The sequence below is a fragment of the Monopterus albus genome, unplaced genomic scaffold (assembly GCF_001952655.1).
Source record: "Monopterus albus unplaced genomic scaffold, M_albus_1.0 scaffold425.1, whole genome shotgun sequence".
NCBI lineage: Eukaryota > Metazoa > Chordata > Actinopteri > Synbranchiformes > Synbranchidae > Monopterus > Monopterus albus.
In genome coordinates this window covers 40,090-64,060 of record NW_018128305.1, presented here as the reverse complement: position 1 = coordinate 64,060, position 23,971 = coordinate 40,090, and the positions used below count along the sequence as shown (strand labels likewise).

Sequence of the window (23,971 nt, the reverse complement as noted above, 5' to 3'; positions counted from 1 at the left end):
GGTGGAAAGACAGAGATACAAAGAGAGAAGAAGTTGCAAATTATAGGTGTCTTTTTGAGCATGACGTGACTATGCAATCTGTGTTTCAGACAGTATTACAGCTTAGCATGTTTTCACTTCAAGCCTTGTGCAAATGACATGAAACTGCTTTTTCTCTGTATATAAGAATCGTTTTGTGTACTTAGTCAATTTCTTGTTATTTTAACACATTTTTAAATTCAGGGTGAATTGATTGAGCCAGTTCAGAGAAGCATTAATTTGGTGTTTCTGGGTTCAAGGTCAATGTACATCCCATAGTTCGTCTCCTTTTACCTCCGTTTTTGGTCTCCACTGCCTTCTGAAGGAAATGCAGCTGCTAAAGTCTTTATTGTGTTCACCAGCTAGTTGCTAACTGTGTCTTTCTGCTGAGCAGGTAGTGTAGAGAGGGTTTTAGACCTGCTGCAGCTGAAAACAACACTTGCGGTGTGAGTGAACCAAAACCGTACAGCTGTCAGGTGGAAAACCAAAGCAATAAGCTAAAAGTTGCTGTAAAACTTTGTAGAGCTAAGGGAAGCTACACATTCGGATTATGCTTTTCTGTAGGTTCATCACTACAAGCAGCTCCTCACACAGTTTATTTGATCCATATTGCCACTTTAAAAACTTGAATAGTTCAGTTTAGTTTAATTAGTCTGATGAGGTAAAGTCACTCCATACTTGGTGGGGTGCTTTTCATTTATATCCTTACAGACATTACCTTGAGTTCTATTCCAAAATAAACAGCGGTGCTCCCTCTGCTCAGTGTCCCGATGTATTTAAGTTCTGCCTCTGCCAGCTCATCCTGTTGGCCTATTTGGACCCACAGCAGGGCACCAATAGGCAAAGCAGCAAACTGCTGCAGCTTCCCAGGATTGTCTGAAAAATACAAAAATAATTAATAACATTTGATGCAAGAGCTTAATAAAGAAAGGTTTAATTGAAGGTGTGTGCTTCAGTATTACTGTGATAAACAGCCATTACAGTGTGCTTATGTTGTGAGAAGTGCATTATCTAAGATAATAAATCAAGTAAAAATTGAACAGGACATGGTGTCTCTCACACATATACTACCCTCCTCAATGACATTCTGCTGCCTACGGTGCTTCACCTAAAATAAACACTACAAAAAAGTTACAACTGCAATATTTATACCTCCTGTGTAATACTACCACATGCACTTTATCATTATTGGTCCTCCTCCTATTTCAATTGGTACTGCTACCACTAAAATTATCATTTCACCACCACTATTACAGTCATCATTCATATTAATATATTTCTATTACCAATAGTCTCCTTTCTTTTCCTGTTATAATTTCCACTACACTCACCTTTACCAATACTTCTACAATTACCAATGCAGTAACAATCACAATTTTTACTTTGACTAACACAGACATGTTAATTGCACAATCTAAGGACATAAGTGCTTTACTGTTACAACAGCTTTTACCTCACTGGTACTTTGATAATAGTCATTACTCTTCCCACTTGTAACATTAGTGTATTACCTAGAAGTATTAGGCGGGTTTCTGGATCAGATACAGGCTCTAACAGGCCACTGAGGGCACTCGGGACTTCAAGTAGGAACTTCGTCTCTATTCTTATCATGACGCCATTGTCTAACACCTGTGGGGAAACCAGGAGAAAATACTTAATCTCATACCATCAAACTGGTACTTTCATTTAAAGTTGGGTTGACAACTTTGTAATGCATATTTAGTCAACTCTATGCATCCATTAATAAAAAGCCCCAAACTCTCTAACCAGGTGTGTACTGTACTTAGACAGCCCTGTACTCAATATGGTCCATTTACTTTGTGACGCAAATATATGCTAATACCTTCACCCATGGGCTGTCCCCTCTGTTCTTGCCCATATCCTGCTCCTGGCAGATGTACCCCCGGTGCAGCCGAATGGTACCCTCCAGCTGGTCCTGGATCTTCATGTCGGTCGAGATCAAGAACATTTTGGGGGGACGGCGCTTCCTGATCTGCTCGGGAGCCCCTGACATCTTTTAAATGTCTTAATATGTAGCTGTTCACAGATGAATTAAACCCTTCATTGTCCTATTATTTTAAGAAATACAGATACTTACAAAAAAACGTAACGATGAAAGAAGTATGTCTGCTGACCTCAAATGACGGTTAACTTAAACCAGGTAACCAAAGTTATGTTAACATTTACGCTGTCGTCATTCATGGTCAAACTGAAATCCATAACGCTATTTGAAAACTGTTAAAGCAATACAAGCTATATTTATGCTATACTCTTGACTAACAAACCATTTGGTTAACTTTGCTATTAATTGCAGATATTTATCAAACACTCACCAACTTCATCGAGTCCGACCGTCAACATTTAAAGGAGCTCAGTGTTAATAACCACACCGTGAAGCAGGAAACAGGTTGACTGACTCCAACGTGAGCCAATAGCAAGAGAGAAAAGATCAGCGAACTTAGTTCGAACCAATCAGAGAGCCTGTGGACGTTACCGGGAGAGGGGAGATTCCACGGCCAGTCCCCTATGAATATAGGGTACACTCATAAACATATCTGTGGTTGTATTTTTTAAATTAATTTATAAATAAAATAGCAATATGTTTTCATAGACTGATCAGTTTTTACATCTACACCTCACACCCAACACACTAATATATACTTAAAAAGAAAGTGGAACTATTGTGTCTATTCAACATTGCACTGTAATCAAATGATTTTTCAAGACGTAACACAGCATTATGCCTGTGTGCAGATGTGTTAGAACTTATTAATGTTAGTTGCGGGCAGTAAATTAAGAAATTATAATTTAAATTCAGTAAATCTCTGGCTTGGGACTCCTTAAAGAAATTAATGCATACTTGCTTATGTTTATGATGTGAGAAATGTCAGCAGAGTGAGCTCTCCGTCTTGTGTTGTTGGGATCGTTTTGCCTTGCTGAATAGTTAAAACTATGCAGGATTACACAATAAAAATACATCTTAAAGACAACTCAGGAAAATAAGTACACTCTGTTAGTACAAATTAAGAATATTTTCTTCTCTCCCCTGTTGTCAGTTATCTTGTGACTCCCTCTGATTTGTCTTGGATGTTTGGGAACCAGTTGAAAAGACCAATCGGTATTACAAAATGATTTCAAGTACACAAAATGTCTGCCCCGTTTCTCCCTACATTTAAAGACACATAATATTCTTTAAGATACTCAGAAATAGAATATTTAAAGCTGAATAAAATTTGAATGAAAATGTGAACTTTTTGTAACTTATTGGAAACATAATGGAGTGAAAATGTTGTAAATAAATAAGAAATCTAGTAAACAGCACAGTATTTTGGCTTATGTGAGGCATAAGCTATGACATCCTTCATAAAACAACATTAATCTTTGGTACATCTAAGATGGATACCTTATTTTTCTAATAAAGCAGCCATATACATCAATGTTGTCTTTTTAACTAGACAATGCATGTGATTCAGCCATGTTGGGTGTACCAAAAAGGCACCATTCAGTTTATGTTTTCAGAATAATACAGTGTAAAGTGTGCAATAGGGACACTCCAAATACAGTACAGATATAGTAAGCATCATGGCTGGACACTGGCCCATGCTTAGAAAGCTCTCTGCTTTCAATTAAAAGTCATGTCTTCATTTAACCGTTCAAAATATGATTTAGTGTCACATCTAGAAGACAATGGCAGCTCTGTGGTAGATGTGTGCTGCTACGTCTTCATTTCCGTTTCCGTAACGTAGACCAGGTTCATTCAAACAAACAATAGTAAGTTCAGCTAAAGTTTGGACCCAGGTTTAAGTGAGTCTGTTCAGTAGTATTTGACTACGAAGGTCAGAACTGAGGAGATGATTGGTCTGTGTTGACAAAATAGGTGGTGAGTTCGCCTTTGCCCTTAACATTGACTACTCCTCTGAGAGTGACGCTGTATCCTATGCTCTGGACCACCTGGGCCATCTCCTCTGTCACCTGAGAGCCGAGAGAAATAGAGACACTGATAATGAGAAACAATAGGTGCAAAATTGTAATGCCTGGCTTACATACAGTGGCAAGAAAAATAAAAATAAAAGAACCCTTGGAAATTACCTACATTTATGTATAAATCGGATCTGATTCAAAAATGTAATCTATTTTAAATAATAAAACGCAACTTGTTGACTTGTTCTTGTCCATATTGAATACATCATTCAAACATTTACAGTGCAGGATGAAAAAAGTAAATGAATGACATCCTTCATTTAAAGTGCTTCTTACTGAAACAGAATGCAGAAATATATTTCAGTATTTCAGGATACTTCTACACCTCTTCTAGCTCGCTTCCACTGACCTGTATCTTGTCCAGCACTCCTGTGCTGTCCATCCTGCTGGCTACATTCACAGAGTTCCCCCAGATATCATACTGAGGTTTATGAGCTCCAATCACCCCAGCAATAACTGGACCATGGTTTATTCCTGTAGGTAAATAATAAAGTAAAATAGATCATGGGAAATTAACTGACTTCTTACTGAAACTCTTGCCTTGGAACTAGAGTGGAAGTCCTGCATGTACCCTAGAAAATATGAGTGTGCTTTCTATAATAGTTTATTATTATTATTATTGTTGTTGTTGCTGTTGTTGTATATTTTATCTTAGTTTTAAAAATTACATATTAAACAAAATCAGAAATGATGCAACATTTGATGAACTCATACAGTGTGCAACCATTAATCAAGTGTAACAACAAGAAAATCACAAGAAAGATGAGCAAATATTAAAAACAAATCTTCATATAATAAGTAGTCATTTGTCAAAGTAATCTGGATGTAAAAAAAGAAACAAGGGTTAGTCCTTTTGATCTATGCATTGATATTTTCTCAGACTCACCGATCCTTAGTTTGAAGCTGTTAAAAGAGTGTGTGTTGATAAGCTCCAGTTTGCTCATCAAAGCAATGGCAAACTCCACCATGGCACGCACGTTGCTGTAGGACAGATCACATTGCTATAGGGGGAGCCAGAGATCAAGTTAATGGGGTGCAGGGTATATTTAACAGGGTAATTTGTCAAGCATTTCATTTTTAAACATCTTTTACAGAACATATAGATATGAGTCTCTGGTTTCTTTAACCACTTTGGAAAAAATGTGTAGAAACCTTTGTATATGAAGTGTTCAAACAAAAATAAAGGAAGCAAACCTTTCTTTCATCCCCTGGAGGTGAGTGTGTCAGTCCTGCAGCTGCCATGTATGTGCTGCCAATGGTCTTAATCTTCTCCACTGAAGAGAATTTGGGCTTGGAAAGAAGCTGTTTGTCAGAGGATGGGGATGAAAGTGAGACAGAAAGAGGAAGAGTATAGTCATAGACAAAAAGTTCAGGCTGGGGATGCTTGACACTGACAGTGTAAAAGTGTGACAATAGGATCTTCTTCCTCATACTGTACCTCATCAAAGTCTGCTATGATCTCATTGAGGAAGCGCAGACACTCCAGCCCATCCCTGTTCTCGTTGCTCTCACTGTAAAACTCTTTGAACTGAGGTACTGAGGCGAACATCACACACACACAGTCATATGACTGGCTGTACAAGTCCTGAAATGCAATTTTAATCAAAGTTAAAGGACTCAGTTCCAACAAAAGGTTTCTAGTGATCTAAAATGTATTTGGTCTTACAAATTTAACATTTTATTGACAATAGAGAACATGAAGGTACGTCACGCCGTGTTGAATGTTTGGATGGGGGTGTCATTTTTGGAAGCGTGTGCTGTATTTACGAGAATGACAGACTGAAAAAATGACTGTACACTGATGTGAGTTCTCGGTGCGGGAGCTAACACCAACCAGAAGCTGTTGACAGATAACACAAACAGTGCTGATGAATCAAATTCTGTCCTGCCTGTACTCAAACTGAACACTAAAATGGACATATGGTTGTAGTTGAAACATCCGCTACATGTAGCTCTATGGCATAGTATTAATTTTTAAAAATTAACTTACAGATGTGTGTGTGTATATATATATATATATATGATGCATAATGAGAGTCATGCTCCATACATAGAACATTTATCCAAAACTCAACATGGTGTGACATCAACTTCACATTCTCTATAGGAAATAATATGTGAAAGGTGGCATAGCTAGCTAACTTGGGCCTAACATTGACAGAAACAATAAATTGTGGATAGGTAATGACTGCCTACAGTACATCTCTCTGCTTTGTGTACCTGGTTACGAATAGTTTTGCCCACGAAGAAGGAGGCGACATGGAGCGGCAGGACATTATGGAGGAGGAGTTTGTTGATGTTCTCCATAGTTTCCATCTCCTCTCTTTCCATCTGGAAACATCGCTCCAATAGGAAATCTACACGACAACTAAGCTCATCCTGAAGAGAGAAATTTTTTTATGAAACATATGAACAAATTTGGAATGAAATATAAAAAAATGTGTACTTGCACACAAGAATACACACACCTGTCTAGCCAGTATGAGGCATACTATATAAAAGATGACGAGCCAAATCCCAGACATGATATGAGGGTCCTTCAGTACACCAGGGCTGTAGAAAAACAAACGTACATCTTTAGAGCCATATACTAAAAAGATGACCCCCCCCCTCCCCATTCCATTACATAATTCCTCAAACAAAAGTGTCTTGTATCTCACAGTCAATGGGGCAGGCCTCTGTCTATAGAAAGCTCTTTAATAAATGATGGTGATCTGAAACTCCAGACAAGGATTCACAATCTGGACTGTGGAGAGGCAGACAAAAGGCAGGAAATTTAACACCTGCCTGATAACCACGGAGAGTGGTGGATGAATGTGGATGAGTGAAAACTGAACTTTAACAGGATTACTGGGAGTGTACAGTTCCATGTCGTGACTATAGATCACACATTCATACAATTTGTATATGCTTTAAGCCTATTTGCAATAGATTGTACAGCAGGTTAGCATCGAATGCCCCTAAATCCAGCTTTCTCAACATAAAAACCTCAAACTAACAAATGATAATCACTATCAATTAATCTTTTGGATATTTTTCCAATTCATGGATCCACTGTTTAGTCTGTAGAAGATGTTTGATGTTTTAAAATTGTTTGCTATGTTTGAAAGACAGTGCAAAACTAAAATTCTCAAATTTGAGAAGCTAGAACCATTTTTTTCAATTTTCAAAATAATGTGGAGGAACATAATGTTACAGGGTGTTTAAATTTCATAATGTGTGTAGTGTCACATACTTTGTGTCATTGTAAAGCAGGCGACAGAGGCAGTAGGACCTTGGAGCATAAACATGGAGGAAGAGGGCCAGGTAAACCACCACAGCCAAGGTGAGCAGCAGCGTCTTCACAGACATGCACGTCCTGACAAACACAATCACTCCCACCATGGCCAGTAGGCAGCAGTACAGGTAGTACTGGATGTTTAAAGAGAGAGGTAGGTGGAAGGTGAAAAATGTTGGTCATGACAGCTTAGGTGTCAAATCAAACACTTAAAGCTTTTCATGTTTAAGAACAAATTTCTTGTGGTTATGAACAACCTTCCTGAAGGTAGAGAAAAGTAAAACACATTTATTCTTAATTTATTCTAATGAAGGACAAATGAAGGTTCGTCTCATAAAGCACCAACTCTTAATCAATGCTTCATGTACTACCTGGAAACCAAGTTACCCATCTAACTATACCTCTACCTATCTCTGATAAAGAAAATGTAGCTTTTGTACAAGAGTATATTGAACTAATTACATATTTTTTCCTTGGTTTATTACTTTTAGTGTCACCTGTGTTTAGGTGTCTACTGTATATATCTGTTTATTTGCTCTTGTGTGTGAGAAACATGATATCTGGACAAGTAAAATGTTCACAATTATAACATTTTATTCCAGGTTGTTTTAATAATTTTATGCAGCAGTATGAAGAATCACTGCTGTACTGGAAAAGGATGGCAATGAGTTCAGTAAAAAACAAGTGCTGCCTGATTTACTAGCAAAATTTAGGGTTACCTGTAAGCAGTGAAAACAATGCTAAAACTAAAGAAAAGGTTAATTAAAAACAGCATCATTATACTTTTTATAGGCATTATAACACAAACAATAAAGAAGAATCATGGGTAAAAATCATGTTCTGTTGGAGCCACTCACAGGCAAAGTGTAGAGTTTGAGATCTTCCAGCTCTGCCTTGTTGGTAATAGAAGTGCAGTCCTTTCCTGGCTGGAAGAACTGAAAATGAAAGCAATGTGATTAAAGTAAAAGCTAATGGAAAGAAACAAGCAAACAAAGAGATGAAAAGAAGATATGAATTACGTTAAACAGAAAAAAGGAGATGATGACAAAATACGTGAAAAAGGAACTTACAAGATTGAGGATGGCCATAAGCAGTGTGATGAGCACACAGAGTGTGACAACAAAGACTCGCAGCAATGCCCTGGTGGAGATGCCACGGCACAACCCCGATACCCACTGGACATTCAAAGGCATCTTGGAACGCCACTTCTAAACAAAAAAAAAAAAAACATGCACACCTTTCATACACAGGTGCTGAGGGTGCTCTGTGCTACTGACAGCCTGCATACACACGGTAATGCACCGTCAGTATAAACAGTATAAACATACCTCCAAGTATCCGGTGAAAGCAATGGACAGAACAATCACGATCACAGGGAAGGTTGCACCATAAGACACGGCCATTTCAAAGTTCCTGGGAGAGGTGAACATTTATAATGAACACTATACTATTTATTCCTCCTTTAATAAGGATGTGTGTTTGTCAGTTGGTAAAATTTGGTGGCAAGCTTATGACAGAAAATTATAAATTATAATTCTAGAGGATTTTATTGTATTGTTCTGGGCTCAGGGAAAAACACAGTTATTAAAGGAGGCCTAATAATACATTTTTTCAGAACTTGGTGAGTATGAACAAGTATAAAACTTAAGTGTTGTTGCACCTATGACCATGAGTGCTACTCACTTTTTAGAGACAAGCATCTGGATGGTAAAAACAGTCACAAAGACAAAAGCTATGCAGCTTATTGACTTATGCAAACCTGTCACCTCTGAAAAACGAAACTAGAAATCAGACACAAACACACAAATAAATATAAATTAGGTTAATGCCACTGCCTTTTTAAAGTGCATATAGTTTGAGTAGTTACACATTAAAAAGCAAAAGGTTTTTGTTAAAAGGCTCTGTATATACTTTGCTAAAGCAAAGGGAAAACAAACATGCTCTGTATCACGCGTGTGCTCAGAGAATGAAACTACCTGTTTCTCCAGGCTCAGGTCATTGAACAGCAGAGTCAAACAGTTGAGCTTCTTTTCCCTCCTCCTGGAAAATAAAAGGGGAACAGACAGTGAACAAGAAACAGTTATAGGTTTAATCTCTAAATAAGAAGCACAGACACAAGCGAACAGCACAGAGATCTGGCTATAAAATACAGAAGGACTCAATCAAAACATGACATTTTACACATATCAGTTTGGTAATATTGTTATCTTTGTTGCATCTTGTCATTTCCTCCCATCATGTTTCTTATAGCTCTCAACCAAACAATTCACAATAGTATTTTGTTGACAGCTTACCCTGCAATGTCCATTGTGTCCAGTGATCCCCTAACATCATTATCTACAACCAAACTGGGACAAAATAAGAGCACATTAGGCACAGTTTTATCCAATATATGCTCAGCTCAAAAAGGCAAAAGCAATATTTTTTCCAGAAGTTAAATTCATTAAAATGCATGTTTGCTTTATGATGGAAACATACTTATCTTAAATAACAGACTTCATTAGCACATCAATTCAAACAGCTACACACATTACTCTTATTACACTTAAGTTAATAATGTCAGTGTATATTTTGGCCAAGGTGCTTTTAATTTTTCTGGGAACTTACCAGCTGGGATCGTTCTGGCTCCGTGACCTTTCCTGAAGCAAACATACACACACACACACACGCACACACACACACACACACACACACACACACACACACTGTCAACAAACAGCGTGGCCAAATGTCAGCTTTCAAGTATACAATACAGAAGACCATAAGTGCAATGTATTATTTGCTGAAGGATTATTACAAAGATCATGTCTAGGGAGAATGTATATAACAGAAAAACAATGTGATTTAAGCATTTTTCTTATATAAAGGTTCTGTAAGTATTCCTACCCTATGCTATATGTCTATTCACACTATATGGCCTTTTTAAATTCATAAATAACATAGTACTAGGAAAAAACTGCATAAAGAAGAGGGAAGCACACAAATACATACTACATTCAGGTGTGGCTGATTCATGACAGAACTGGTGGGGATGAGTGGGGTCTTGGGGGGCGTGGCATCAGGGTTGCTCAGGTCCGCAAAGGGGTGGATATTCTTCCAGGACTGCAGATACTGAGACATCCGGACTGACGCCCGCTTAATGGGCTCACCTGGTGCAGGATTGTTTGGCTGAAATTGAGATGGAGATTACTTTATTTTACCTTTCCCTCAGAAACTGTAATTTGTTTTCATGCATGTGCCTCCGTTAGACTACCATCACAGCTTCGATTAGGAGCATGTCTACAGGGTTTGCAAGCACTACAGATGTCCAAATAACAAACACAAGTGTTACTCTTGTTTTCAGGGACCAAACCAAAGTCTTCTTGGCTCTTTACACTCTGCTTTTCAAAATGAAGGATATCAACTTTGTAGTCAGTTCAACATTTAAAAAATTAAAATACTACTAGTACTACTACATAAAATATCACTCTTGGAAGCACAAAGTCAGCATTAAAGTAAATAATTATGTGTGGTAAACATGCAACTAAAAATGCACCACAAATACACACTATAACAATGTTCACATCAACAAAGTGCCCTTTAAGTGCACTAAATATACAGAAGTGCATTAATAAGGCAAAAGTGAACACTGAACAAACTGGACAACAGGCTACAAAACTTGCATGGCTCATACTGCACACAAACCAATTTCAGCCTCTTAGTGATGCTGTCCGGCTTGTGGGGGTCGATCACCAGGTAGGTTTTTCTTCCTTTAAGAAGGGGATCCCGGCTCCCCCCGTCCGCATCCTCCACTTGGTACTCTCCACCCAAGTGCTGCAGTGTCTCCTCTGTGATGTGGACTCTCCTGTGAAAGGTATACAATCATTTCATAAAATTCATAAAAGAATTCAGAATTTATTTCATCATCATCTTCATTAAAAAAAAGGAATTTACACCAACTTTTCAGACTTCTCTCATTTCTGGGTAGATTTAAAGACTTTCTCACCCAGGAAGACCTCCAGACTCCATGTGGTTGGCTAACGTAACGTCATGTGACCACACGTCATACTGCCATTTCTGCAAGCCGATCACGCCACACAGCACGTTCCCAGTGTGGACACCCACACGCATGTTGACCTCAACACCTGTTGCTTCACGGAGTTTACTACACAAAGAAAAGAGTGTTAACTATTTAAAAATCAATCTTTTCATTTTAGAATAAAAAGGTTCTTAATAGTTTTGTATTCAACACGTGTTGCTGTAATGCTTTAATTTTTATTATAGAATAAATCCTGCAGACATTCTCACACTGTTTTAAGCATCGTAATTGAGACAGGGGACATAAATATTCTAAACAAATTTAAGATTAAAGGTGAAACACTAAGTCAACATGAATGTCATTCACAAATATTACATATTATTAGTGACAGATGACAACAATTATTGTGCAGATCTCTGCATAATAAAAACACAGACAGATTTATTCATGTTTTTCTCTAATCTAAATGTATTTCATATACATTTAAAGAAACCTTTTTAATTTCTATAAAATAAAGCATGAAAATCCTATTAAATGCAAATATTTCTACATTTGAAACAATAAGACCTCATTAAAAAAGCTCTTCGAGACTATTAAAGTCAGTTTACATAAAGTGGTGCTTCCACTTCCTTTTACAAAGAAATGTTTGTTGTAAGGGAGCCATGAGGAAATTATACACCAGTAACACCAGATGCAAATTAAGAGCACCTAATCGTTTTTATTACTGTGGCTTGAAAAACAGACATCAGGTGGGAGGCACCTCACCACAATGTTACAAAGATAGAAAGCACAAAAGAAGCGACAACAAATGAGATTTATTCTATAATAAAAAATCAAAAATTATTACAGAAGAATAACAAAGACACAGCAGAGAAAAAAATGGAGAAAAAACTAACCTGATGGCAGTACACATGTCGAGCCCCATCTGAACACAATTCCTGGCGTGGGTGGGAATGTAGTCAGGAAGACCAGATACACAGTAGTAGCAGTCACCCAAGATCTTAATGCGAAGACAGCCATTCTTCTATGGAGGGAAAGAACCAGAGATACGGGAGATAGGGGGAGAGTGGGTCAGAGAGTCCAGAACTAACAGAAACAATTCTTTGTGAAGAAATAATAAGAGTTTTATTGTAGGCTGAGCGTGCAGGCATTTTCACCTTAGCAATGTCGTCAAACCTGCCAAAAAGCTTGTTGAGCATAGCGACCAGCTCTTCTGGTGAGCAGGCACTTGCCAGCTTTGTGAAGCCCACAATGTCTGCATACAGGATACTACACAGATCCACACAGATAGAGACAAACAGGTTCAGTGCTACAAAATAGATGCCAAATATTAATACAAATTTACCTGAATTATCTGCAGCAGAGTTACAGTTGAAAGACCTAAAGCGTACAAATTTACATAATGCCAGATCTTCCTAGATAACTTTTATGCCATACAAATGTCAGTGTGACTATCTTACAAATTTAAAAACAGTGTGGTGGAGATTTTAAATAGGGACACTAGTAGTGGCTACACTGGACATTAATGTTGAAAGACATACAGTACAGTAACTTCTCATCCAATAAAAAGATCTCTGCAAAACAACAATACAATAATAAGCCCTGCGGTATGTATACCACTTCAGGTATTCAATATTTACACTCTGAAATCTCAAATTTAACTTTGTTACCATCATTAAAACCAACCAGGTATAAGTTGCACATGGGCGTGAGTCATAATATTGCTTAGACAATAACCCTCAAAAGACCACACAAAATACATATGACGGAGGTGAGGTTATAGTAAGAAGCGGGAGCATCTTCTGAACAGTGAAAGTTTTGTTAACAATGTAACAGTGCGGTCACTACCTGACGTCTTTATGCTGCCGTATGTAGAAGCTGTGAAAATTGTTGAAGTGGGATTCATTTTCTTTGCTCTTAGGCTTGGACAGCCTCCTTATCACCTCCGTTTTCAGCTCCATGGCGATGTACCGTGGCAACACCGAGAGGAGGAGCTGCTCCTGTTGCAGAGGAAACAGACGGGGGTTATAACATGTGCGGAGAATGTGGGTGATAAACTTGGAGCCCTTGTATGCTGGGCCACTGGATTTTTGTCTTAGAGAGATGACAATCTGTTCAGAAAGGCTGTAAAAGAGAAGCGGAGATCAACCATCCCATTGAAGCAGTGTTATGTTTACTTAGTGAACCACGTTTCATCCATTTGTTTACTTGCTGTGAATAGTGTCTGTTTGGGTTTGCCTATTCTGTCGCTGCTGGGCTTCAGACAAGTGAATGATTAATCTATTGACCTAATAGCTGGAAAAGCCAAGGCTGTCCAAGTAAAGAGCCCTTTAATGAGAGCAATTACACAAAACAATTTTAAATTCAGAGTAGGTTTTTCCTCCCAAGATTGCACTTTATCTACTTCAGTTTTTTTACTTCTGTTATTTGTCGTCCATTACCTAATCACCACTTGACTTCATTATACTGTTTAGATGGCTGTATAGACACTGATGTTTCAAATCTTCTGGATGAAAGCATGCCCGCCTCAGGTGTAAATTAGAAGTTAGTCTTGGGAAAACGTAAGAAAAAGGGGTACAAGTATATTGAGAACAATTAAGAATCCATAGTTTGCCACGGCTATCCCAAAGGCTTTGGGGTCTGTTTGGCAGTTTAGTCACTGGTGTTTCAAATTTTAGAAGGTAGTATACCCACCTCTAGTGTAAATTACGCCGAGGTTAGTCTTAGGAGGACTAAAGATGAGAACAGTGAGAATCTACAGTCAGCCACAGCTATACCAAAAGGGCTAGCTATTTACTTAAGCATGTTGCTACTTGTACTGTCATGTAATTGTTGCTTTTAAGTAATATTAGTTATCTTATTTGCACTGTAATGTTTTGCCTATATGTGCATTTTAATGTTTTATCCATCTGTATGCATTGTGTTAAGCACTTTGAATTGCCTTTGTGTGTGAAAATGTGATATACAGTATAAATAAACTTGCATTGCCTTATTTAAATAAGACGGCTGCACAGGAGAGAAGTAGATTGGATTTCTGCAGTGCAAAAGTATCCATGACTAAGCAATTTAACCAACTATGGGGTTTTAAAATAATCATTCAGTGACTTTTTACTTTAGTTTAACAAGTACATTTCTTGGCTTGCAATACAGTGGAAATAAGATTTGTGTTTTATTCAAGACCTTTTAATTAAAAAAAATCTACTAAACTATTCTGAGTCAAACAAGTTTTTTTTTGTCATTCTCAGAGTATTTTTTATAATAAGCATACTAGACTTCAATAAAACAAGACTAGTGGAGCAAATAAAAGGCTGATACAAATGTTAAAAAGACATCTGTTGTTTATTTCAGCTAAAGTGATGCACTGGACTGATATATTTCACTGTATATTTACTATAACCAACTATCCATTGGTGTGAATTCAGTGTTTTAACCTGCTGATATTTCCTTATTTCTTTCTGGGATCGTATGGTGCTGAACTCTTCTCTTTTCTGATTGGATATCCTGAGATCGTGCTCGGTCGTCCACAGGTGGAAAATCCCAACGCAGTTCACACACACAAACAGCAATGCATTTGCCACCAGCTGAGAAGGAAGTGAGGGGAGAGGAAATCATTAATCCCTTCTCAATTATCCTCTTGTACTGAGAGCACTAAGCTCCTATTGTGATATATCACTAAGTAACAGAGAGTTGGAATACACCATTTATTCATCTGGAAAACCATTAATTTAATCATATGTTTTATTATTAACCAAAAACAACTCTGTTATTTGGACTTCTCTGTAAACCAGTAACAGGTGATCATTTGAATTTTTCTCCAGTAGAACTCTCACAAACCATGATATTTGAATTTGGATGTTATTTTTGGCACATGTGAAAGATACATATCTCTTGCATATCTAAATGGACAGGTCATTTGCAAATCTTTGCCAACATTGCCATTTGAAGATTTATTATATGCAGCTATTTGTTTTTCACCATTAATAAACTTTGCACTCCAAACTCAACTGTGATTATTACTTACAAAGAAGTTAATAAAAAGGAAGCAGGTAAAACTAAACAACAAGTTACCATTATGTTCATTGTGGCAATTAGAAATGGTTTTCAATGTATGACAACATAGCAAATCATTACCTGCACCGCCAAGTCCGGTGTCTGTGGGCTTGTGACAGGGACATAGATGCTGATGATGATAATGTGTGAAAGGCTGGTCCCAATTCCAACTATCATGGCCCAAGCCAGAGAGAGAGGCAGCACTGTGTAGACACTTAGAGAGAGGAAGAGGAAAAATGCTACCTGAGACAGTAAGATAGAGTGAAGAGGAAGAAAGATGGAGAGTAAAAAGGTTAATGAATGCATTAAAGAATGAAAAACTTCAAAATAAACAAACACACTTCTTCCTTTTCACCTGTTCCCATGTGGTGACAGGTCCCCCAGTGAAGATGAAAACTATAGCAGTGACATACAGTGTCCCCCAGACAAAGAGGGCCAGGGCTCCTCCGCAGCGCCTCACTGTGGCCAGCCAGGGCAGGCAAACGATCAGCACAGTGCTCAGACAGAGAACCACAGACACCACGGACAGAGCACCTGCATGAATATCAAGGTTCTGTGCAGAGATAAGCCAGAATAGCAGATCAGTGCATTAATGACTGCAGCATCTCAGGTGTCTCAGCACTTGTAAAAAACACTTTCTACTTTATATTCATACTTTACTCTTTTGTCAGGAAGCAGGGTTTCACTTCCCATGTACTAGACTACTACATGATCAGTACTGGCCTCTAATAACTCTACAAATAAAGGATCAAGCTCTGTGTGGTTGGCTGACAGACTAGTGGCATAGATATACAACTGCATAGCCTCATACCCATCGTAGCCTGACGTGCACTCCCCCAGAAATGTAACTACATGTTGTGGGTACATAGACCACACCAATTGCCATTGGCTGTATTGAATTTCCTTGTTCATGTCTCTCAGTGGCCAAACAAGAACAGAAAATACCCCCTTGTTCTGCCTCATTTGGTTCAGTGACCATACAGACAATTTCCTCGAATGTCTTCGCTCTTATCTGCTTTGCAGTAATTTCAGTAAAAGTAACTGCTGTTTAACATCTATTAGTTTTAACTCCAACATGTTCTGAATGTTTTTGGACTTTTGCTTGATATATAAGTAATAATTGATGATTAAAATTTGTATATATTTGTCAACAAAAAGTGTGTCAGGTTGTATAATTGTGTTCAAACTTTACATTTGCATACACGGCATACGACCTCACACACACACACACACACACACACACACACACACACACACTCTCTGCAGCTCACCCTTCCTGTGGAGGGAATGACGATAATGATGACCACACAGAACACCAAAGACAGCACCAGTCCGGACAGCATGGCTGGAGTTTCCTCCACGCACTGCAGAAAAGCCCTGTGGAATCGCTGATAGCAGCAGCACACACCCTCTTTCACCGTCCGCCTGGAGTGAGTGCTTTGTACGTCATCACCTCTGTCCTCCTCGTCCCACCTGATGTCGATGCTGTCCCTTGTTTGGGTGACTTTGAATGAAACATCAGGGAATATGGGCGAACTCTCGTTGCGTGAGTTTTCTGCCTTTGGTTTACTGCTCAAGTTAATTTGGGAATCATGACTGTGTTCCTGTGTGCTATTTTTGGTGATTTTGTTAGACTGAGAAGTGTCTAAACTGGGTTCAGAGAAATTGACAGGAGAGATATGGCTCGTCTTTTCAAAGGCACTTGTATCGAACTCAGATAACTCTGTTTGCAATGAAGTACTGCTGTCAGCTGAGGTGACCGGGGCATCATCATGTGAAGCTTGGGTCATACTTGTTCCCTTCAACAGAGAATTGACCATGAGAGGTTTGAAACCCTGTGCTAATTTTGCCACACCCACCTCAACAGAAACTGGGGATTCACTGAGTCCTGACTGGTTCCCAAAAGTAGGCTTTCCATTTAATGTGAGGTCATTGCGGCTTGTTGTGATGTCATTTCCTTTCAAAATGTTAATGTCGCTGCTTTGTGCAGACTGTTTTACACCATCAGTTGTTTGACTGAAATCAACAAGCTCCAGGATTTTGCCCTCTGCATCACTGGAGATGGCTCTGGTGTCCAGCACTAAAGATGCCTGTGATGATTTTTCTCCAAACCTCCCTTTATCCTGAACACCTTGTGACTTGGCTTGCATCGTGACCTGTGTGAGTGTGAGGGTTCTCACCATATAAAAACGTGTTCTGCTTTTCCTGGCTGTCTCTCTGTCCGCTTTTCTACATGATAAATACAAACTAGATTAGTGTGCTGTTTATGTCTGTGCAGCAGTCTGCGTGTCAGATGAAACTTACTAAAAAAAAAGCTATTTCCAGGCCAGAGTCCAGCTTCTGTTTTGAGTAATCCCAGAGCTCCTCTCTGTTAAATAGATCCATTAAGGTCCCAGAGATCATTGATAAGGAATCTTAAACCACAGCATAATCTCCATTAAAAAAACACTCATGTTTGATGAAAGAAGCATCTCCCTGCAAAAAAAAAAGAAGATTCAAGAGATTAACAAATAAAAAAGATACAGCATATTCAGCATAAAAAAGAAAGAAACAAAGCTAAACATACATTTTCACTTCTTAACATTCAGTTAAGCAACTGTGCTTGTGTCCCCAAACTCATGAAGAACAGTAATGACAGCAAGGAAGTCGTACGGACACATGGTTTCAATGCCAAAGTTCTTCTAGTCATTTCCCTATTATGCAAAAAACTTGTTAGTCTAGCTGCAACCTCTTCCCTAGTAACACACACTCATGTATAACAAATGAACACTGTACAGGTGTGTACTGGAATGATATGGCAGCGACGCACCCATTGCACATTAAAAACATTTTTTCCAGTCACCGCCTACAATAATACATTTGCTCAGTGTCTCTGTTGCGTTCTTCTTTAGGTTCATATTTCCTCTCATCTGTTATAAACATACCTCTCTTATATTGTAAGGACTATATTATAACAATGTGGACAACACTCCTCATACCCAATCTGCCCCAATGCCACCTTTAATTATAAAAATATAATTTTAATCAGTCTCCTCTGATACAGGTGCATATCCGATTAAATGGCAAAGTCACACTGGGACTACAAGACAGGAGCGATTCATTTAATTCATCTGTTAACCTTAGTCAACCTGCTCAGTGTAGCATGCTGTGCCTTTTTGCATTAAAAAAAAAAATCATCTGGCTTCTTTTATACCATTTTACAAAGGACATACTGTCTTTTAAACCAAAACACTGTGTGGTAATGACAGTACACTTATTGTTCTTACTTGTGTGAAGGACTGGTGTCCCTTTCCCCTGTCTGCTGGTTTCACTACTCTGTTCTTGCTGTCTATGAAGCACTTTAAAAAAAAAAGAGGGGTTTTCCAAAACAACCACCTCCTTTTTAGGCTTAAATAAAACCAAGAGCATTGTATTTTTATTGAACATTAAACAAACAGCCCCGTTTCTTCAGTGATTTAAGTATTAGTGACAAACCTATCACGTCATTTATGCCAATAAATTATAAACATTATTAAAAAGCACAATTTCTCATTTAAATCTTGATGACAACCATAGGAATACAGAAAATTCCAGATACTGACTATTAACTCCTGTCTACTGTCAACTTTCATTTCCCAAAGTCAAATCCTTAAAATTTATTGTTGCTTTCGATTAAGTCATACAAAACCAACTAAAGCAGCAAATTCTCAGCTATGTTTGAAAAAGTTATGGTCTTTTGACAAATAAGTGATTAATCGACTACTTGTTCCAAATGTGTTAATCCAGTTTCTTCAGTGTTTTCTGTTATTAAACAACTTTACATGTGCTCCAGTTACAGCTACATCCTCTGTGCGAAACTGCTTAAGTTGAATTTATGGCAAAAGATGTTATCAGCCTAAATATGCTAACAAAGCTAGTTAACATCATTAAGATCCACGTTATCTGTACGGATGATGGCAGCCGGCGTAACGCTACGAAACGTTAAACTAAACTAGTTAAACTAGGTACTAAGCATTAAAATATGGACTCACAAAATAACAAAAGCCATAAACCTTCGGTTCATTAAAGTGCTTTCTGTCCTGTTAGGATAACGCCACATTCAAACAGTTAATGTTCTCTTAAGATGTCAAAATGGTCTGACAGGCTACTTATTGAACATCAGCTGAAGCATGAAAAGTACTTTAAAGTTAGCTAAAGACGTTTATTCCTAACTTACCTGTGTTTATGAACGTTAAGGTTTGTCAGTCGTCGCTCTCTCCTTTTTAACATTTCACAACCGCGTCTTTATCGCTCTACCTCCTCCGTAACGTTTCATTGTAAGTCAGCGAGCACACACAAGCACTTTAACCGTGACAAGAAGCGCTGAAAAGGCCGGTTAGCCTCTTAAAAATCAACAATCCTCTCTTTTTCTTGTCAGAAACAGAAATGTACGCGTCCAGCTGAACGCACGAGCGAGTGTGATGTTCCAGCGCGAGGCAGGTGAGTGCGGGGGCGTGCACATGCGGCCACAAGCGCGAGCTCCGCTGGTCCAGCTATGCAAACAGAGGGAGGTAAACAATAAAGCAGAGAGATGGAGAGGAGGGACGGATAATGAAAAATATGGCGCTTATGAAGAGACAGGTAGAAGCCCCCATATGACCCCAGACAGCGCTCTCACCCCCTTCTTTATGCCCCCTCTCTTTCTCAAATCAAACTGCTTTACTGGTGTAGTAATATTTTCCCATATTGCCAAACAAGCAGGTTTACAAGATCAGGTGGTGCAGATTTTAGTGCCAGATGAAATCCTTGTATAGTCTGCATGGTGTACATAATTGCTAAGAAGTTTTCTATGGATTTTTGCATGATCGATAAACATGGGAATTGGAAAGAAAAAGTCCCCACCATCTGAAAAAGTGTATATTGGTGCTTTTTTTCACTATGAAAGTTTCTTCACTTTGAATTGGTAAATACTATTTTTTAATTTCCTTTCTAATTTATTGTGTTGAGTTTGTGGCAAGGATGAAAGGTTCACTCGCTCCCCAGTGCATGCCACTTAGAAAAATAAAACACAAAACAAAAGGAATGATCTGAACATATTGCTAGTTCGTCCATAGGAATAAAATTTCAGTGCAACAAAAGCAAACAAACAGGAAAACAAGAGAAAGTCAAAATACGTGTTGCCCTGTGCTGTCACTTTCTATTGATCTGTTTCATTCTTGGGTATAAAGTGGATATAATTTATGCCCAGTGTATTTTAACATGTATTCTCATTAGTACGTTAACAGAATATAAAAGGAATGTTCCATGAATGTGCAACACAACTGGTACATTCTGAGGAAATGAACCTGTAGAGGTAGAAGTGTAGAGCGCTCGCTCTCATAAATCCGTGAGCTGAAGTTCATCAGTGTGTCACCAAACCTAGATGCAAAAACATATAAACACAGCAAACCTCAGATAGAGCAATGCTGGAAACACTCTAGAGACGGGTATAAACAAAGAGTGATGTCCATCAGGCGGTTGCCCTTTTGCATGCTGGGGAACTTCTGGCTCTGCTCCTGGGATGCTATAATATTTTTAAATTTGAATGGTTTATGTACATCGAGCATTTTCAAGGACAAAATATACCTAATGAAGAACATTTCTGCCTTCTATAGTAAATAAAAATGTCAATGCCACACTGTCTGCTGTCCCACATTTACTATTTCCCCTGCACCTTTGTACAGTATACAAATATGTTAAGCTGGTATTAGAAAAATGGAACACACCTACAGGCAACACCCACTGCTTCTCACTTTAATTGAGCTCCTGCAGAGGTGAATCAGGCATCACTTGACTTACAGGGTACATTTATTTTCTGTCATACATGTGTGAACATTTTTTCTGTCTGGGTCACATGGTTCCCAAAATAGAAGCATTGTCTAATTTGACTGTCATTCAAAAGTCGCCTAACCAGTTTAATGAATGAATAAATCTCTTCACAGGAAGAGACAATTTAATTGTCCTCTATGAAGTCCAAAAAAAGTAACAAGTCATTCTATTTTTTCCTGTGTGAAAACAATTATGATAATCTAAGATGATTTTTATGTGCACTGAACAAACAAGACAAAACAAAACAAAAACACAATGTAAATGAAAGCTGAAGAAGACAAAGAGAGGATTATAGGAAAACAACACAACAAACAGAGCTACATTCTTCACATTGTGCAGATCAATGCATGCAGCTGTTTCTGTAGTAAACTGAACCTGAGAAGACAATAACTTTTTTAAGACAATAACTTTTCACTGATTCTGTCTATAAAAGAACATGCAACCTATAAAAGCTGAGTCTACATTTCCAGTATCTCAAATCACTGCAAAGAGGTTCCTCCTTTTGGAATGGTTAGAAAAGCACAGACGCAGGAAGCTTCTCCTTTTAGCTCAAAGAGACAAACTGGTTTTACACTAGTGAGTGTTTTCATGAGGAACCATTACAGTTCCTTTCTTGAAAACACAACAGAACACTTTATAGTTTTTAAAACAAGCATGTATCATTAAAACCAAAAGGTCAAAGTGATACAAATACAAATTTCATTTGTACTATATTTTTTATGTTTTGCATACTGCAGCATCACTCTCTTCTCACACTTGCAAATAAATAGTGGTAGAGAGCAAACTCTGGTGGAAATGGTCACAAGCAGTAGTTTTATTTCATTTCTAAATTTATTGCTGCTTGTGTATGCAGTACCTTACATGCGTGCAGCAAGGTGTGACTGGCAAGAAACAATTTACATTCTGAAGAAACTGATTTAGCACCGTATCTGACTATTTCAGTTTTTGGTAACTGCAGGGTCTATACAGTATATTTGTCAAATAAAAGCCAAAGTTACTTAATATGTGTTTTTGCACCTAGACAGCATCAAACGAGGTCGGCCAGAACTAGATATTATCCCCAACATCTGTAAGCAGATTTTGATGTGTGCGATCAGTGGAGATTCCCTTTAAATTTACTGCTAAATATGTTAATTGCATACAGTTAATCAGTGAATATCTATCTAACAGACATTTTGACTTGTAAAACACAAACTAATATGATTAATTGCTGCATTGCATTGCAACAATATGCTGGAACAGTACCAGTTTTAACACGTTTCCTGTTATTTACCGTATATGCCAAGTCAAATATTCTGCTGAGGGAAAAGTCTACAAATCCGATTCATATGGAAACAACAAAGACACAAGAGTGTTCTGATCAAGTTTAGAGTGTGACATTTACTGGGAACTGATCTAGTTGATACTGACTCATTTTGTTTTGCTTAGAGCTGACTTTTTACTGTGTAGGTGTACTCAAAGTATTGTGAGTACACCTCACTGTGCTCAGTGTGAGCACAGGATAGAAGATGATATAAGATGGGCTAAGAGCTTATTAGAAAACAACTAAGAACAGGTCCAGGTTGAACCTGCTGGGAACTCTCTCCCTACTGGTTGTGTATAGTGCCTGTACAATAGTCCAGTATTTCAACATTTCAACTAGATTTCTAGTGTTGTAGCTCAGATTATTCCCAGTAAGCTTTGATTTGTTTAAAGTGCAGCTTATAAAATGACAGGCAGGTTAAACCATGTGCTTCACAATCAAATTAAAAAACAGTGGATATGTACAACCTAGACATCAGATTTTAACCAAATTTTGCCCAGTTTGAACCTAGACGTTGTTTGTACTACACAGTCTTAGTCAGCCAAGCTGACCCAGTTTTAGAAACAGGAAACACCTTTTCCTTTCAATAAAAAATGCTTTTATGCTTTATAAATTGATTTAATTGTTAGGTATTTTTAGTCAGATAGATGTTGGATAGATACTTTATGTATTAGAAATGTTTAGTGGAGATAGGATGTCTAGTTAGACTGTTAAATGCTTAGTCATGCTTATGAGTTTCTACAGGGTGCATCTGGTCAAGGATAACTAGAGAGAAAAGTTGATGACTGTCAGCAGACAGGGTGTTTAATATTATTATGATGACGTGTATAACTGTAGCCTTAGCCATAATATGTTCTTATGTTTAATGTCACGACATGTTACTAGAAGTCTGTGAGAATGTTTTTAGTTACACACCACTTAATCAACAGACACACACATTCACACATTGATTTGCTTCATGTTTTGACTACTGCTATGACCAGCTGCAAAGCTGGTAACAGAGATGTCTCGGTTGACGTTTCTGTGTAGTATGGGGCTAGCCCAACTGAGGGGATATAATGTATAGGCCTGTTGTGGTTCGGGGTCTTTCATCTTACATCTACCTGCGAGCAGTTTGGAGGTGCAAGATACCTGAGCGTGTAATGTTAATTTTACCTGTGATCCTTTGAATAAATCAGCACTGTTTTGAAGTTACTTGGACTGTCTCGTCTCTCAGAGTTAGCAATGGTAAGATGAACCAAAGACCAACATAATTCAACTATATAGAATTCAGCATCATAGTCTAAAATGTACAGATATAAGCAACACAAACAAACAAACAAGGCAAGATTATGGTTTGTTCAATGACTCGGAAAAAAATAGAGGAGAAATGCATTAGCCTGCCTCCATTTGGTTTTCCTTCACTGTGAACCTCGAATTCCTCATCCATGAACATAATATTTGATCTTGAGGCCTATAGCTACGCTCATGAAAACACCAGACCTGGTTAAAATAAGTT

At 38.1% G+C, this 23,971-nt stretch overlaps 2 protein-coding genes across 6 annotated transcripts in view; both read right to left on the bottom strand.

Moving 5' to 3' along the window:
- cyld3 (cylindromatosis (turban tumor syndrome) 3) overlaps positions 1–2,527 on the bottom strand; it is a 9,970-nt gene extending 7,443 nt beyond the window's left edge. The window contains exons 1-4 of the mRNA XM_020586847.1: positions 2,352–2,527; positions 1,862–2,055; positions 1,530–1,647; positions 737–894 (exon numbers count right to left, since the gene is read on the bottom strand). Coding sequence (XP_020442503.1) covers positions 737–894; positions 1,530–1,647; positions 1,862–2,032 — 447 coding nt within the window. The 5' untranslated portion in view covers positions 2,033–2,055; positions 2,352–2,527. The remainder of the gene's footprint in view (positions 1–736; positions 895–1,529; positions 1,648–1,861; positions 2,056–2,351) is intronic.
- Positions 2,528–3,009: 482 nt separating this feature from the next.
- Positions 3,010–19,820, bottom strand: LOC109952025 (adenylate cyclase type 2). 5 transcript variants are annotated; one of them, XM_020586864.1, is made up of 28 exons: positions 19,540–19,820; positions 17,649–17,819; positions 17,525–17,573; positions 16,616–16,848; positions 15,700–15,897; positions 15,426–15,587; positions 14,726–14,875; positions 13,143–13,294; positions 12,452–12,563; positions 12,191–12,318; positions 11,262–11,420; positions 10,961–11,120; positions 10,268–10,444; positions 9,884–9,915; positions 9,571–9,624; positions 9,253–9,316; positions 8,960–9,057; positions 8,605–8,689; positions 8,347–8,484; positions 8,134–8,211; positions 7,235–7,410; positions 6,468–6,552; positions 6,220–6,378; positions 5,438–5,584; positions 5,194–5,301; positions 4,886–5,000; positions 4,349–4,473; positions 3,010–3,990 (listed from the first exon to the last, which is right to left on the bottom strand). In XM_020586864.1, exons 2-28 carry the CDS (start codon positions 17,745–17,747, stop codon positions 3,856–3,858), a joined length of 3,378 nt encoding a protein of 1,125 aa, XP_020442520.1. In that variant the 5' UTR covers positions 17,748–17,819; positions 19,540–19,820; the 3' UTR covers positions 3,010–3,855. The 5 variants fall into 5 exon arrangements, with proteins under 5 accessions (XP_020442520.1, XP_020442519.1, XP_020442517.1 ...); XM_020586863.1 differs by having other exon boundaries at positions 16,616–17,573; XM_020586861.1 differs by lacking the exon at positions 19,540–19,820 and adding an exon at positions 17,911–17,995 and having other exon boundaries at positions 16,616–17,572.
- Between the last annotated feature and the right edge of the window lie 4,151 nt (positions 19,821–23,971).

What these genes read in the sequence shown, in the direction of transcription:
- LOC109952025 (XM_020586861.1), bottom strand. Translation starts at nt 17,747, where the DNA reads ATGATCTCTGGGACCTTAATGGATCTATTTAACAGAGAGGAGCTCTGG. An exon ending in CTGCTTTACAATGACACAAA is followed by an intron (nt 6,553 to 7,234) that starts GTATGTGACACT and finishes GTTTTTCTACAG; the next exon opens with CCCTGGTGTACTGAAGGACC. An exon ending in CAGCTTCAAACTAAGGATCG is followed by an intron (nt 4,474 to 4,885) that starts GTGAGTCTGAGA and finishes ATTTACCTACAG; the next exon opens with GAATAAACCATGGTCCAGTT.